The sequence below is a fragment of the Sitophilus oryzae genome, unplaced genomic scaffold (assembly GCF_002938485.1).
Source record: "Sitophilus oryzae breed Bouriz unplaced genomic scaffold, Soryzae_2.0 scaffold_801_pilon_pilon, whole genome shotgun sequence".
Lineage (NCBI taxonomy): Eukaryota > Metazoa > Arthropoda > Insecta > Coleoptera > Curculionidae > Sitophilus > Sitophilus oryzae.
In genome coordinates, this window is record NW_022147419.1 from 2,694,345 (window position 1) to 2,711,112 (window position 16,768).

At 30.3% G+C, this 16,768-nt stretch overlaps 1 protein-coding gene across 2 annotated transcripts in view; it reads right to left on the reverse strand.

The window, feature by feature from the left end:
* LOC115888568 overlaps positions 1–16,711 on the reverse strand; it is a 39,044-nt gene extending 22,333 nt beyond the window's left edge. For both annotated transcript variants that reach the window (XM_030908329.1, XM_030908328.1), the window contains exons 1-14: positions 16,445–16,711; positions 16,244–16,380; positions 15,853–16,166; positions 15,643–15,803; positions 15,320–15,596; positions 14,815–14,979; positions 14,533–14,759; positions 10,177–10,328; positions 9,877–10,117; positions 6,629–6,875; positions 4,516–4,784; positions 2,913–3,082; positions 993–1,117; positions 675–795 (exon numbers count right to left, since the gene is read on the reverse strand). In XM_030908329.1, coding sequence (XP_030764189.1) covers positions 675–795; positions 993–1,117; positions 2,913–3,082; positions 4,516–4,784; positions 6,629–6,875; positions 9,877–10,117; positions 10,177–10,328; positions 14,533–14,759; positions 14,815–14,979; positions 15,320–15,596; positions 15,643–15,803; positions 15,853–16,166; positions 16,244–16,380; positions 16,445–16,563 — 2,725 coding nt within the window. In that variant the 5' untranslated portion in view covers positions 16,564–16,711. The remainder of the gene's footprint in view (positions 1–674; positions 796–992; positions 1,118–2,912; positions 3,083–4,515; positions 4,785–6,628; positions 6,876–9,876; positions 10,118–10,176; positions 10,329–14,532; positions 14,760–14,814; positions 14,980–15,319; positions 15,597–15,642; positions 15,804–15,852; positions 16,167–16,243; positions 16,381–16,444) is intronic.
* Between the last annotated feature and the right edge of the window lie 57 nt (positions 16,712–16,768).

The following is a 16,768-nucleotide window of genomic DNA, read 5'->3' on the forward strand; positions in this document are numbered from 1 at the left end:
TTACAGATAATGTATCTACGTTGCCGCTATAAGAACAAATACTAAAAACAGAATTAAATAAATGTTTATAAATAAAAAAGTACTTTCACTAAACATTATCTTTTAAATAAGAATTTTACATATAATCTTTCAAGTCTTCGGTGGCCGCGTGGTTAAAGCGTTAGGACTTTACGCTGCTATGACGTTGGAGCTGTAGTAAGGCAGGTTCGAATCCTAGTCAAGGCGACTTTTTTTAATCGTTTTTTTTTAATTTTTACATATTTATTATTGATTAATACAATTTTTAGTAACGTGTTTCTTCATTTTTTTTAAATTACTTATACGCGAATTCAAAATTTCAGCTAAATCGCAAAAAAGTTTATAATAATATAGTGTTTAATGTTGTATAGATAATGAATGGTACGGAACCCTTCGTGCGCGAGTCTGATTCGCACTTGACCAGTTTTTTTGCTACACAAGGCTTAATTAAAATTAAATGTTAACACTTATTTCCACCATTATAAATATGTTTAAAATTTACCATAATTAAAACAAACTAATAATTACATTAACAAGACATTATTGAAAAATATATTGACTTTGGGAGTATAACATGAATTATAAATTAAGAAATAATGGAAAAAGTCGAAAAAGACAAATCAAAAAGGAAATTTATAAATTCAATTCAGAATTACCTGCGGATATATCAACTATCTTTAAATGTGATATACTTATTAACATTTGTGGATATGGTGTTTCTTGTAAATGAGGACCTAGGCCTAGCTGTCCATGACTGTTTGAACCCCAAGCAAAGACCTATGAAAGAAAAAATAAATAAAAAATGTTTTCTCAAAGAAAATAAATTTAAAAATTTTAAATTAAATTACATATAATAAAATTACCATCATAAAATTAATGAAAAAAGAAACACTAAAAGCTTAAAAATGGCCTTAAAATCCTTTTTCCATAGTACACTATCAAAAATAAATTTAAAGATAAAAGCGAAAACTTACCCCACAATCTGTAGCACATAAAGTGTGTTTTCGGCCACAACTCACTGACAGAGGTGTTACTTTTAGATCATGTAAAGTATTGACGAGACGAGGTCCACTAGTGTTTGTCAACATTGGTCCAGTTCCTGTAATAAAATAAAGATTTTGTTCTATATTTTTATGTTTGTGATAGAAACATAAGATCCAATACAAGACGACAAAATGAGCTCTAAGGGAGTCTGTAGTGACGTAGAGATTAGCGATATGAACTATCGAATGAATTAGACTATCGAATGGTTACGAATGAATGATTTCAACTATCGAATGGTTTTATTCGAATAAAATCATTCATTCATTTGTATACTAAAGAATATGACGATTATCGAATGCTTTTGATAAATAAAATTTAGTATTCGTTTGATTTTTGTGTGCGTCAGTATATTATTAATTCTTCCAAATTTTTATAACTTCGCCTTGTAAATACTGTGCTACTTTTGCGTTTATTACTATGGTTTATTAAAATATTTAAAATACTAAAATAGTATTTTTTTTTAATTGACGATTGTGTGCCTGTGTAGGTGGTCAAAATTTTTCCGAAAATTTGTGTGATTTTCCGTAGCCCGATCTTTCAATTATTTAATTTTATATGGTACATGGTCTATTTTTTTAATGGGAAATTTTGAGAAGTAGCAATTTTTAAGAGAGATGAGATGGACTTTAATTAAATAAATTTTAAAAATACATATTTGTATTTTAGATGTTTTAGTAATATGAATTAGTTGAACTTAATAATCATATTTAAATAATGTGGTTAAATAAATGGTTATCGAACTCAATTTTTGGGGTGAGAAAATTAAATTGAAAGTTTTACAAGTGCCAATTTAAAAAAAAAGTTAACGATGTTTTTATTTTGTTTATGCTTCTCTTACATGTAGTTTTTTGCGAAGAAATATTTCATTTATTTTTTAAGTAAATGCCAGTAAAAGTATATAAATATTATTTTTAAATATTAATATAAAGTAATATAAATAATTTTGATTTCTAATTTTTTATTTATATTTTCCTTCCATTACACTGCATGCTTAGAAAATTAATAAATGTTTATATTTCATGATTTTAAAATTTGTTGTTAATATAACAAATTAGTTCTGTAATTATTATTATTTAATAAACCAACGTTGCCAAAAAAATTAGAGACTATAATATTATTTTTAAATAGGATCTAATATAAATAATTTTGCATTCTAATTTGTTGTTTATATTTTGCTACTACTTAAAAAGAATGTTTATATTAAATGATTTTAAATTTTGTTTTTGATAGGTATAATAAATTATTACTGTTATTATTATTTATTAAACCAGTCTTTGCTAAAAAACATTAAAAATCATTTTCCTACATCCAAAATAAAAAGTATTATTGCAGTGTAAAAACAGAATATTAATAAAAAAAATGCAAAATATATAGACATACTATCCCTAACTAACTAATGCCAAAGAATAATATTCTTTGCTAATATCAACTAATACCAATATTAACAACAGCGCCCTTTATAATGTATTTTCTGTGTAAATACTAGCATCTCAATAAAAAAATAATGTGTCCTTATCTTTATCTGACGCAAAAAATCAAAGATGCCGGCTCCTTTCATAGCATTGTCACCGGCCGTTGTCGGGTTTCTAGGAAAGAAACTTCGATAGTATTCATTCGATAGTTCCCACTACTAATAGAGATGTCGAGTTTGGACGTCAAAGGTGAACAAAAAGGAGCCTTGAATGCACTCGAAATAAACTATCTGAGACGTAGTGCGAAATTATCCAGACTGGGCAGAATAAGGAACTTAAACTAAAACTAAATTTTGAAGAGGAATACAAATTGTTAAACATTTGCAAAAAATTTTAAAAAAATTGTAAAAACTTAGTGAAACTATAATAAAAACTTACCTAGACAGCCTGACGTTGCTACACCCATTGTATACACACAGTTATTTCTGATAACTGCTGCGTGTTCATAGCCGCAACTTAAAAATTTGAGATCCGGCAATCTGTTTATGACATTTGGTTCGTCTATTCTCCTTTCAGGTACAAAAGTCTCAAGCAAACTTAAACTAAAACTGAAAATAGAAAAATTATATTAACAAGGAATAAAAAACTTTAGTGTTATATTAGCATTTTATTATTTTTAAAATTATTTTTGAAATCAGAGAACAAAAAAATGTGCTATCTGACACATTCTATCGCTATCTAAACGAAGTAGTGATGGGCAAAACTGTTATTTTTAGATAACAGTTGAAACTGTTATAGTTATTTATAAAAAACAGCTTAAAATAACAGCTTAAAAATAACAGGTTTCTTTATTTTACTGCTAAATATCTGAAAGAGTATAAGGCGGTCACCGCCAGGCGTATTAACGCAGTTGGAAGTTGCAACAATGACGTGCTCGGTGGTAGTATTTCCAGGGTGTCAAAACATTTCTAAATATCGATTGTTATCTAAAATACCTTTCTAAAAACGGTGGTTGTTTACAAATTGCGATATAAAAAAGCCAAAATTCCGGCACTCGTCGATACCTATACATTCCGATCTACCTACGCCCTGCCCCTCGATCCGCGTAGATCCTGAATTGCGTAGCAGTTCGACTCGTTCACTCGACGGGCGAGAAGCCTTGGAAAAATAGATTTGATCGTCTAATGTTTTTAGTGTCTTGCCCTGGCCGGTTAACAGATGCCCAAATCGTATTTTTGATCATATCTCAATTTTTTCAAATGGAACGAGGGTGGATCATTAGCATATTTCGAAAAATATTTTTTTTACGAATAATTTGATACCACACACTTGGTACTTCGAGTCAAATTGTCGTTATTAACCGCATGTTACAATTTCAAATAAACGATATGACATTCTATTCAGAGTGTCATTTTCTACCGAATAAAATTAAAAATACCGAGGGTGCGATTTAAAAATCAAAAGTTGCAATCGTTTCCGGTGAAACCGGAAGTGACCGAAAACAATTGAATATGTCAATCAATCCTAATTTATGTCATATACTAACATACCAAATCTCGTTGTTTTATCTGAAACAATAAAAAGTTATAGGGATGATCCACTTTTGAGACGCACCCGGTATATTTATCCGTTGCGTATCTGAGAGACAAAATTTTACGTACTACATCGACGATGCTTTAAAAAAATCGTAACTCCAAAATTACAGTAGCTAGCGAAACGGGGTTTTCAATTTAAGATTAGGAATAATATTTGCAACAAAATTTGTAATAACATCAAAATCAGTCAAAGTCGTAGTTTTTGAGATAACTGAAACTAAAAGAACTGCCTACCAATTTTATTAACATATTTTAGTACGGGCGGCTATACGTGTTTCCCGGCGCCAATTTTTGGTAGTACATCTTAAAACTTGACTAAAAACCCTATAATTTTTTGTAAAGCATGATAAAAGTGGGACAAAAAAATGCTAATACTGGTTAACATATTTTTTTGTATGCGATGAAAATGTGATAATTCTGTTTATTCTTTCACACTGTTAACTTACCTAACTTTGTTCAATCTAGCAATCAAAATAGTGATAACACAGAGGAATGTTTCGACTAAGTCTTTCATGATGATACTGCACAAGTCCGATGTTTCGAAGTCAAACGAGTCCGCGTTCGCATCGCTAAAGGAGTTGTCCCTGTTGTTTTGGTAGATGGCCCTTATGAAGGGCACCACGCAAGGCTGACTGGGGTCCAATTGAACAACTAGTCTTTTCAGGATATCGGTAGGAAATGTGTCCGCATTATCGCGAATGTAATGGTAGATAATCTGTAAAAAATGCATAATACACATAGTCATATTAAGGGATGGCAAAGGTTAGTTTTGGGTCGAGATTTCCGTATGTAAGAAGAGTACAATGTGTTTATAATGTACTGAACAAAGAGAGAAGAGTAAAAACGTTGCCAAACGTATGAAATAAACCGAGAAACTGTGCATATTCGCGTGATTACGCGACAGTCGCGTAATCAGTACTTAAAATTCTAGGAAAAAGTGTACATCAAGCGTTCAGCTTCACGATTTAATTACGTCTCGTGATACTTTATTTGTTTATCTATTAACGAGTCGCAATTTTCCTTATAGCTTGTAAATTTTTAAGTGCAAGTTAGAAACACTTGCACTTTTGGTGAAAATACGTGGAATTGGGTTGGTGTTGGACAGTGGTCACGCTATTAGAACTCAACTGAATTCAAAAATCGATATCTCGAAATCCATTAGAAACAATTATTGATTGTGATTTTAGACAATAGATTGTTGTTTTTTCAAAAATCTTTTCTTAATATTTCTGCTATATTTTCTTGGCAAACAATACGTAAAATCTTTATAAATAAAAAAGTTACATGATTGCTGAAAAATGCTATGCACTAAAAGTAAATGGATGGGTTTTTTTTAAATTTTTGAATGAAAAAAAAACAAGCCTACCGAATTTTTCTTATTTAAACATCTTGTAAAAGATCCGAACAATCAAAATAAAAAAAAAATTCAATATCGAAAGTGGTTCTTGAGTTATCGCGTGTTATATGTTAAAAAGTTGACTTTTTAAATTATCGCGATTACTGATGTTTTCTCGTTACAAAAAATAGACACTCTAACGATATCCTTATAATTCCATTTCAGAAGCTCAGAAACATATCTAATGATTTTATCTAGTTATCTTTTCGAAGAAAAAGTCTTTTAAAAATAAGCGGTTTGCGATCGTGATTTTACTTTATTTGATAGAGAAAGGCGTACGGGAGAAATGTGGCAACGCCGCAACCAGCACACCGTCGCATTTCTCTCACTCCGACTTAATAAGATCCCTATGCGATTTACTTCCACGCATGTAAATACCGACCCAAAAGTAAGAGTTGCCAGCACGGTATATGTGCTGTTTAGAGCAAGGTTATTTTATTTATTACAGATACAAGATGTAAAAATATTAAACAGATATCCAGTTATATTTAAACATCTTGTTTAATAAAAAAGGTTTTATTTAAAACATGTTTAAAACACAATTACTTCTTTTATAAACTTGTTTTAAGCATTTGATTAAAACTGTCTAAAACACGTTTAAAACTCTGTTTTAAACATATTTGGTATGTAGATTTTTTTCAGTAAATAATAAAAACAAAACTCTTTCTTTCAACTATTTATAAAAAAAAGAACTCTAATACACATAGGGATAAAAACAAAGAAATCTTAGTAACTCCAGTAAAAAATATTTTATAAAGTAATAGTACTATACTATCGAATAAAAAAACAGTGTCAAATACGGCTAGGGAATGGCACTCAATGATAATTTTGGCAAGGTCAAGCTCTTATTAATAATTTACTTAATTGGTACGTACTCCTCTTTATCTCTTAATAGCGCTTGCTGCCAGTTAGCTTTAAGAAGGTTGTAATATACAGAGTAAAATTATTTTTAAATGTAGTTTAAAATTCGAGAAAAAATATTTTTTTCGAAATAGATTTCTGTGTTAATCTTTCTATAATTAGTGTTAATTTTTGACAATTTTTATGTCAATTTTTAGTAAATAACGTCTAGAGATTGCACTCGCCAATATTATTATCGACTGTCATTCCGCTGTTTTTTTTTCGATTACATACATACTGACTGAAAAATTTAATAATCTTACCTGAGCACTCTGAGGCAAGATCAAATAGCTCTGCGTTAGAGTCGGTTCAGAGAGAGCAAACAAAAAATCCAAACTTGATGGTTTGGTTATAAAATCGTTATGTAGGATTTTTCCAAAGGCTACCACAACTTCTGCCTGCAAACCTCGACATTTTGACAGAAGATTAACAATATTCCAGTGACCAGCTTGACAGGTCATGTTCACTGCCAGTATCGGGTCAAAATGTGACTCATGCAACAGAAAATTCCTAGAAAATATTTTTTTTATTATAACATTTTATTTAAGGCTGTTAGATTTACTTAGAAAAAATTCGCTAGGTCTTGAATAAGAATGGTAAAATATAATACAATATGATATTTGCTGCCTCATTAACAGTATGAAGTATGAACCAGGCAGTTATAACAACGTCTACAGGCAGTTATAGCAGCCAGAGGAGACAACATAAAGTATTAAGTTATTTTTTCATTATTTTCTTTTAATTTTTTAAATAAAATACAGTGTGTTGCATATAAGACATTTTATTTTATATAAGGACATGTATGAAATACCTATGAGACATTGAAAATCGACGTTATGCTACGATGCACGATGGTTTTTGCAGCTCAGAGTTAGGTTAGGTTAGTAAGTTTAAGTTTTTAATGCCACTTTTTCACAATTATCACGGGTTTGAGTAAGCATAATTACTTTGAAAATGGACGCTTTAAAAACTTTTCGGTATTATTTCAATGAGGGCGTTTTAAATTTTGAAAGATTTTATAATTTTTGAAGATTCGCACTTTGACAAGAGAAAATATTTATCATAGATATAATAAATGAAACAAGTTTAGATTGGAAAGTACCCATGAGGACAATGTAAATACTATTTGGCGCTATTTTTTGCTATTTTTTTGTTACTGCAACGGTCGCGAAGCCTTTGATAATTTCGGATCGGTTCGGCTTTTTCCGGAATTATGTCGCAAAATATTGTTTATTCAAATTTAATATTTTCTTTTAATTTTATAAATAAAATACAGTGTGTTGCATACAAGAAACTTTATTGTATATAAAGACATGTATGAAATACCCATGGTACAAAGAAAACAAGGTATGATCGACAGCGGCTCCAATTTCGTTAAGTTTGCACATACCACCTGTGACGTCATACGCCATACAAAAAATATCCATATTGTTCAATTGCCACTAATAAAAAAAGACATAAAATAAGGAAGAATTAGGACATAACCCCAAAAGTTATGTCAAATCATCGAGCTTCACATTTGAAAAATTATTTTCAAATTTATTGTGGTGTTTGACAATTTGAAATTGGCGCGCGGAGCTTGCCGACCAGTGGTGCCGTTTATCACCTGTGACGTAGTGACCAACCTGCGCAATATCATGCCTTGTATTCTTTGTATCATGTGAAATACCTATGAAACATTGGAAACCGACGTTATGCCACGATACACGATGGTTTTTGCAGTGGACAACACAGATTTTTAAGTGTTTAATGCCACCTTTTCACAATTATCACGGGTTTATTCAAGGAATGTAAATTCAACAACAAGATAACATATGTTTATTTTGAGAATAGACGCTTATTAAAAAATGCTCATTACTTTATCTTGAAAACGGATAAAATCATCTAAAATATATAATGCGTTTTAGTGAGAAGTGTTTACTTTCACGGAATAACTACATTGATATTATTTTTTATATTAGGCCTACGTAGTAAGCTATCATTTTTTAAAAATATTTCTGCTATATAGTTTGATTGAAAAGAAAAATGTTAAAGAAGTACCTGCAGTTACCTATGAAAAATTGTAATTTGGCTACTTTAAATATGTTTTGTTACATAATACCACATAATACCACGATAACTTTGTCATTTCTTGAAAGGCCACTTTTATAGCATACATACAAAAAAAAATTAGCTGCGTTTAGGTGCGCTTTAGCTATACATATATATTTTTTAAGATGGCTTCGCGCTTCACTCGTCAGGATGTATATGAGGTTTGTACTTCTAACACTCCAAAGAAGCGTCGAAGCGCTGTGGTGAATTTTATATTGGACGCTTTGATTCTAGTAATCTTTCAAGAGCTGTCAAAGAAAATATAAGAGTTTCGGCCAGGACGTTTTGTCAGAAAATCGAGATCAAACGGAAAAAGGCAAATAAGCATAAACATATCTTCTTATCTAAAAATTCTGATTGGTTAAGGGGAGAATTTCGATTATCTGTATTAGCAAGAGTAAAAAATGAAAGAAAAACCTCAAATAGAGTCTCTTTGTGCGGTAAGGTTCGTCGAGAAATCAACAATTGATTATTTTATTTTCTTTGATTGTATGATTTTCTCCGATTTAGATAGTTTTTCCAAATCGGTTTGACCCACAAACATTTTATAGTGTATTTTGTTTGTATATAGTACTTTCTTATTTGCCTTTCTTATAGATTATGTATTTTGGTTCGGCAACGCCACATTTTGTAGAATTTTAGACACTCCGTATATTAAACTCCGTAGTTACTAACCTCAAAACTATTCTCTAATCAACAAATTTTTTTATTAAAAATAACATTTTATGAATCACTGATAAATAGTAAAAAAGTTTCCCATATATGTACCAAACATTATGAGAGACCCTGTATATGCCCTACTACGATTATTTTGGTGCATGGTCTACCTTGCCTTGATAAAATTTCTTATATAAAAACGAAAAAGACTAATATTTCATTAAAAGAGTCGCTGAAATATTTTTTTCCAGCTACAACCCGTAAATTTCACACTGTGCGACGTTATGCCACGATACACGATGGTTTTTGCAGTTCACAACACAGCTTTTTAAGTGTTTAATGCCACCTTTTCACAATTATCACGGGTTTGAGTAAGTAAAATTTAAATTAAACTCACAAGATAGCAATAATTACTTTGAGAATAGACGCTTTAAACACTTTTTAGTATTTTTTCAATGAGGGCGGTTTATATTTTGAAAGATATTATAATTTTTAAAGATTCTGAGTTTGACAAGAGAAAATTATTTCTGTTATTGTTTGGCGGTTGTTCTTAGTAACCGCTATAGCAGCACCAGATCGCGTACAACGGTCGCGACCCAAAACAATTATATATTTTGACGGGCTTTCCAATCTATTTATTTCCTTTATCTATGCGTACAGTCTCGCCACGAGTATTTGTTTCTCGCCTCGAAATGTATTTCATAGCCATCGTCGACGCCGTTTTTTTCGATCATACGGTATAAATAAATTACTGATTACTTACATAAAATCTTTGGTATTATTCAACCTCATCTGTTCACTACTGTTACTCCTCAACAACAATTCCACATAAGACATCACAGCAACATTTCCAATATGTATCCTCGTCGTTATGTTCATATCAATTCTACTCGCACTCAAACACAAATGTACAAATTTTAGAAGTGTTTTACAATCGGCAGAAACAGCCAACTTCAGCACTCTCTTCAACAAATGCACTTTAGCTTGTTTGTACAGAATTATACCTAAAAATATTTTAAATATAAATAAAACCTATCAATTTTTATAATAAATAACTTTTTACCTGAATGGTAGGATCCTCTGGAAATAAGTAAATCACCGCAATGTTCGAAAAGACGTTGAAAACTAAGACTAAAAATGTAGGATAGTTTTTCGGCTTTTTCAAGATCGTTTTCTTCTGTTACATATTCTATAAATTTTTGTACTGGAGGAATTCTACAATATTAAAAATAACTGAATTAGATTTTATATAATTCGGCTAGTTTTGGAAATAATGAAAGATAAATAATTTCATTCTGGCTGATAATTTTATAAACGTTCACGATTGAATTCATTACGATTGTCATTTTTTTTTTAATAATTTTGTTAGTAGTTGTCAATTTCAAGGCCTACTATTGGACTTGTCTGAGAAATTTCAAGAGATTTTTTATCAAATATTCGAGAAACATATAAGCGCCATATTTTAAAATTAATATTTCCGTAGATATACAGGGTGATTCAAATATATCTTTTTACAGTAAAGTTGTAGTCTTTTAAAATACTGAATGCTGTGTATTTTTTGCCAATGGATTCTTTGCAAAAAAATTACTGGAAAAATTCCACAATAGGGATTATAATATACCGAGGGTTTTTTAAAATATGATAATTTTTAAATTAAATTTTCTACATACTATACAGGGTGTCCCAATTTTCCGTGGACACAGAACTACTACGCATTTTTGGAATAAAAATAAGTTCAATGGACTACAATTTACCTCTATACAAAAGTGCTTCCTTTGTCCGTTAGAGGGCATCAACTTTAAAAAAATAAACACATTTTTTAAGATATCTTAAGAACCGTTATTCCTATTTGAATGATATTTGGGATGCACATGTTTTGCTAAGTGCCTTAACATTTGATTTTCACAAAAATTACGAAAAAGTACGGAAAGTGTAAAAACTACCCCCACCCCCTACATAAATTTTAGTATAAAATATTTTCTCACTCCACCGACGACTGATTTTTTTTTCGTAAAATGGCCCTACTATTATTTACCCCATTTTGTTCTAGGATGTATTTCAGGAAAAAAATTATTTTAATTTCTATAGGGTGGCTCCAAAAAGTGTGAGTAGATCGGGATGATATTTTTAAACGGAACACCCTGTATACTATTGCATTTTTGGGTTCCTTTCAGATCACTTTACATAATACTAAGATATGAGTAAATATATTTTGATAGTTTAAGACATATAAAAAATATATATTTTCCGTCTTTCTTAAAAAGAAATATTAAAAATACAAGAACTGTACTGACATCAAAATTATATTAGGTATTTATTTTAGATGGTTTGTTCTTACTTTTCTATAAATATAGTAATCGAAAATCATACAGCATGTTCAAAATTCTACGCCAAACATTCTAAAATATAAAATAATTTTCCTTCGTTTTTTTTAAATGGAACACCACGTACAGTGGTGGCCAAAAGTATGCAAACTTTTTTAATTTGTCATGTATGCTGAGAAATTAAAATATGAAATAAAACGACTTATATAATCGTGACCTACAAATAATTTCCTACAAAACCTAATACATTTAAATAAAAAAATACAGCTATCAAAAAATTATGAATATTTTCTTGGTCAAAAGTTTGGAAACTTAAGAAGAATGTTTATTAAAATTCAAGATAATATAAAAATTACTAATATTTAGTGGAATATCCCTTTGAATTAATTACTTCCCTACATCTTCGTGGCATCGAATCGATCAATCTCGTACAATCTTTACTGGAAATGGCCGCCCATTCAGTTTTTAGCACTTCCCATAATTCATTTTTATTTGAAATAGAATGGCTTCGAATTTTGCTATCCAAATGGTCCGATAAATTTTCTATGGGGTTAAGATCCGGAGACTGTGAGGGCCAATCCATTAGTGGAACATTATGTTCTATATTTAGGGTATTTAAATTTTTTTAACGGTTTCGCAGATATGCGCGACTTTATATTTCATATGACATTTTCCACAGTAAATTTTTATCAAAGCCACCCAATGATTTTTTTCTCGTATTTTACCGTTGAAAGAGCCACATGAAATAATACTGCGTGAATCTGCGAAACCATTAAAAATTATGAAATACTTACAAAAAATATTTATTTTTTTTAAATGTTCCATTAAAAAAAAAGGAGAAACATTTTAAATTTTAGAAAGTTTGGCGTAGATTAATTTTAATACGTAAATACCTAATACAGTTTTGATTTCAGGACAGTTCTTGTATTTGTACTTTAAGTTTGCACTTAAACAAAATTCTAAACTTTTTTATTCTTGGAGTTACAGATGATTATTCCGACGCACTATTGCCGGACCCTGTATAACTAAACCCAAACTAAAATTAATTTAAAATTTATATGAAGCTTATTGTTTGGCTTATTGTCACATATCATTTGTGATTCTAAAACATAAAATTCCATATTTTTGCCAACTATACTCTGTTTTTTTTTCTCAGGTAAGATTTCGACAGACGATGACAGAAAAAAAGCAGATGACGTCCCATACCAATCTATTTATTTTACTAAAAAAACTTTCTAATATTTTTTAACTTTACTATGAATGAGTTTATACCGGGTGTTGCATCGTCGGACGGGACATAGGAAAACTTATGTAAATTTTAATGGGGTCAATTATTGGCTTCCCTATTCCCTTCCCTTCCCCATTCAAAAGAATAACTTTAGATATTTTTGATTAGCTCGTTTACGAGTTATCGCCGATGTCATTTTAAATATTGCTCCTTTCTTATGGCCCTGTATTTACTTAGGAGCACCAGTCAAGGTAAAAGATAACTGTCAAATGAAGTTGTCAATGAAGGGTTCATAGTTTCATAGATGTCGATTTTTGAAAGAAATCAGAACATGTATATTATTTCGTATATTTTTCATTTTATTGATTTTATGGAAAGCACTGTTCATTAAAATGTTGTAGCCTATGTTATAGGGCTTGTTTCTCTCTACAATTTCCTGTCTCACAATGTACCGTTTGTGTCCAGGAAGGGTTCATATTTTCATAGTTGTCGATTTTCGAAAGAAATCGGTACATTTATTTTATTTCGTATATTTTTCATTTTATTGATTTTATGAAAAGCACTGTTCATTAAAATGTTGTAGCCTATGTTATAGGGCTTGTTTCTCTCTACAATTTCCTGTCTCACAATGTACCGTTTGTGTCCAGGAAGGGTTCATATTTTCATAGTTGTCGATTTTCGAAAGAAATCGGTACATTTATTTTATTTCGTATATTTTTCATTTTATTGATTTTATGAAAAGCACTGTTCATTAAAATGTTGTATCATATGTTATAGGGCTTGTTTCTCTCTATAATTTCCTGCCTCGCAATGTACCGTTTGTGTCCAGGAAGGGTTCATAGTTTCATAGTTGTCGATTTTCGAAAGAAATCAGAACATGTATATTATTTCGTATATTTTTCATTTTATTGATTTTATGGAAAGCACTGTTCATTAAAATGTTGTATCCTATGTTATAGGGCTTGTTTCTCTCTACAATTTCCTGTCTCACGATGTACCGTAATATTATGGCTAGAGAGATGGATTAGCCACAAATAAAGTTTGTATACTATCTTGTATATGATACCAAAAACTGAAGTGTCTGTAAAATAGCAGCACACGATAGGTAAATAATAATCATATTGAACAATTATATTGATAAATGTAACAATAAATGCAGGAAGTTGCTTGAGCTTGAAAGCCGGAAATCTTTTTTATATCTTTTATATTTTGGTATGTGTTTTTTTTTAAATAAACCCTTGCTTGTTTTGTATTAACACATACTGTAATTGTTTTTAATAAATTAACTCGATTAGATTTTCTCAATTTTAAACAGTTTTTTTCACAATATTTTGAAGTAATCACTTGTCGCTTGTCACTCAAATTTTAAATATATTATTTTCTGCTATCCTTCCAGTTGTACCAACTTAATTCCTTGTAAAATAAAATAAACTAATTTGAAAATAAAATGACAGACACATGTATCACTGTCAAGGATCTTGTCGTTGGACAGACTATAGATTATTAGCGCCATAGCGCCAACTAGATTTTACGCGCCTACATAGTATTGATGTGACAAAAAAAAATTATGTCAGCTTGGCAAAAATCTTTATTTATTCTTAAAAAGTATGCGCGGTGGCGTTATTTTACAAGAGACAAAAAATGTACTAAATACTAGCAGGACCATTTTACAGAAAAAAACGTTTTTTACAAGTTTATTTTGACAGAAAAAATAATATAAATAAAAAATCTATAAACATATTCTCAAAGAAAATTTTTGGAAAAAAAACTATCATCAATTTAATTTTTTTTAGTAGCTTAAAAGTTAGTGTGGCTTAGTTTAAGGGCTTAAAATAGTTTCAAAGCACAATATATTTTAGATACTTACCTAAGATTAATCTTATATACTGATTTGTCTGTAACTATTAAACAAGTATCGATTGCAGGCCGAAGAAAACTCATATCACTTTTTTGCTTCAAATGATGAAATTTACTTTTTGTATAATTGCATTTCTGTGGCAGCGCATCCACCGACATATCAACTATTTTAAACACATCTAAAATATTCTCGTTTTCGATATCAAATTGTGCCACCAAAGCATCATCATTAAATTCCTACAAAAAAAATAAATACAAAATAATTTAACACTATTTCTTAAATTAAACTTACAGTTTCTCCCTCTAAGCGACATTCTGACATTTGACAGCTCAGAATCGAAATTGTATTTGAACTATTTAATGAATAAATCAAAGTATCAGTTAATAGTAAAGAATTTGTGCCTGGCAATAGCCTATAAACATGCACAGGAGCTGAATCAATATCAGAGGCATGTACCTAAAATTTAATTTACTTTATAACCTTGAAATTATACGAGATGTAAAGAAATAAGTGCCAAAAAAGTTGGGTTGTAAATATGGATATACAGTTTTTAATTTAAAACATTTTTTGAAATTGGTTTTTGCTTACTATAAAGGATCCATGGTCGTGACAGTTGTGTCTGTCATTTTAATTAACATATAATAGTATTTTCTGTGATTTTTTTAGATGACATCTGTTAAAATCTTCCCTGACTTACTGAACATCCATTATTTCACAAAAAATTACCCCATAATTATAAGATATAATTTGTGGCACTTATATTTACACCCTGTATATATAAATCCAAAACACTAACTGTTAGAAGCCCTGTTGATCTATATAAAGCTGAAAAATATTGCCTATTTTTACATGATTGTGACATATAAAATGTGTCAGCCATCTGAGGCATCAGCTCCAATTCTGTGTTTGAACATAAAACATGGTTAGCTTTGCAAGACTGACTACAAGTTGATGGTGCTGATTGTCCTAATTCTGTTGAATCTGACGTGACAGAAATAGATTGATAAGCTTCAGAACACGAAGATTCGCTTGCCGTATCGCTCTGACTATCTTTCCTAGATCCAAGCCTTTGCCTATAAAAAGCATATCAAAAAAGAATTAAAATTATTTCATGTTTACCTTAAAGAAACTAGTTTATCTACACCGATTTGCCTAAGCGTATAAAATTTAGATCTAACCGATTCCTCTATCTGAGTATTAGAAGTGTCTGAAGGCCACATATATCCATTAGAATGCTGTTCCAACAATAACCTCCATTGTCTCTCTGTAATACCTGTAACCTAAAACATATCTACGTAAAGCTTGGTAACACAAACAATAAAATCTCACCAAAAGAGAAATAATTTCTTTGACATTGTCTAGGCAAATCTGTAATGTAGTTACAGCTTCGGGGATGGAACAGCCCCCTAATACTCTACCATCGGTTAAACTGACTAGCAGTATATTGCCTGAATCAAAACCAACCAGAGCATTTTGGTTGCATTCTAAGGTTTGCCACCAAGCACAAGATGTAGGCAAGGCATTTGGTAGTAAAGATATTTTTGGGAAATGAGTTATATCTGATAGAGACCATTTGCAATCGATTTTTTGCTTTTTGTCCACTATGTGCAGTGCTGGAATAATGTAAACTGAACTGTCCAAGCCTAAAAATATCATTATCGTAGATCAATTACAAACCTTACAGTTTTAACTATAAAAACTAAAAAAATAAGTTGCTTACAAACTATTAACAACCATGTAGCTGTAGAATCAAAGCATACTGCCTGAATGTTTTTGCTACTATCACCAATCCATGGAATCCTTTTTAAAACAGGGGGTAACTCTCCGTAACAATAATACAAGATTATTTCATTTTCTCTAAAATTTTTATATCATTTTATACATAAATACATTCCAGCTAAACCTATAAAACTAAACTTACTTGGTAATAAGGGCTAGAATTTGTTTAACACCGTTTCTACTCTGAGCGCACACTTTTATTTCTATTGATTTGATTAGAGGCTTCAATTCAAATAATTCCTGTGTGAAAAGCTGTGCCATTCTTATTCCTAAATGATAATTATACCACTGCGATTCTAAATCTTTTTACGAGAACTCATTTTATTTAGTTATAAATTAGTTATTTTCGTTTATTCTATTTGTGGTAAGAAATTTGATGATTCCTGACACTCATTTTTTGTTTTGATTTTATTAAACATCAAATCATGAAACATCTGATATGTGTCATTTTTGACAATGAGGAAAT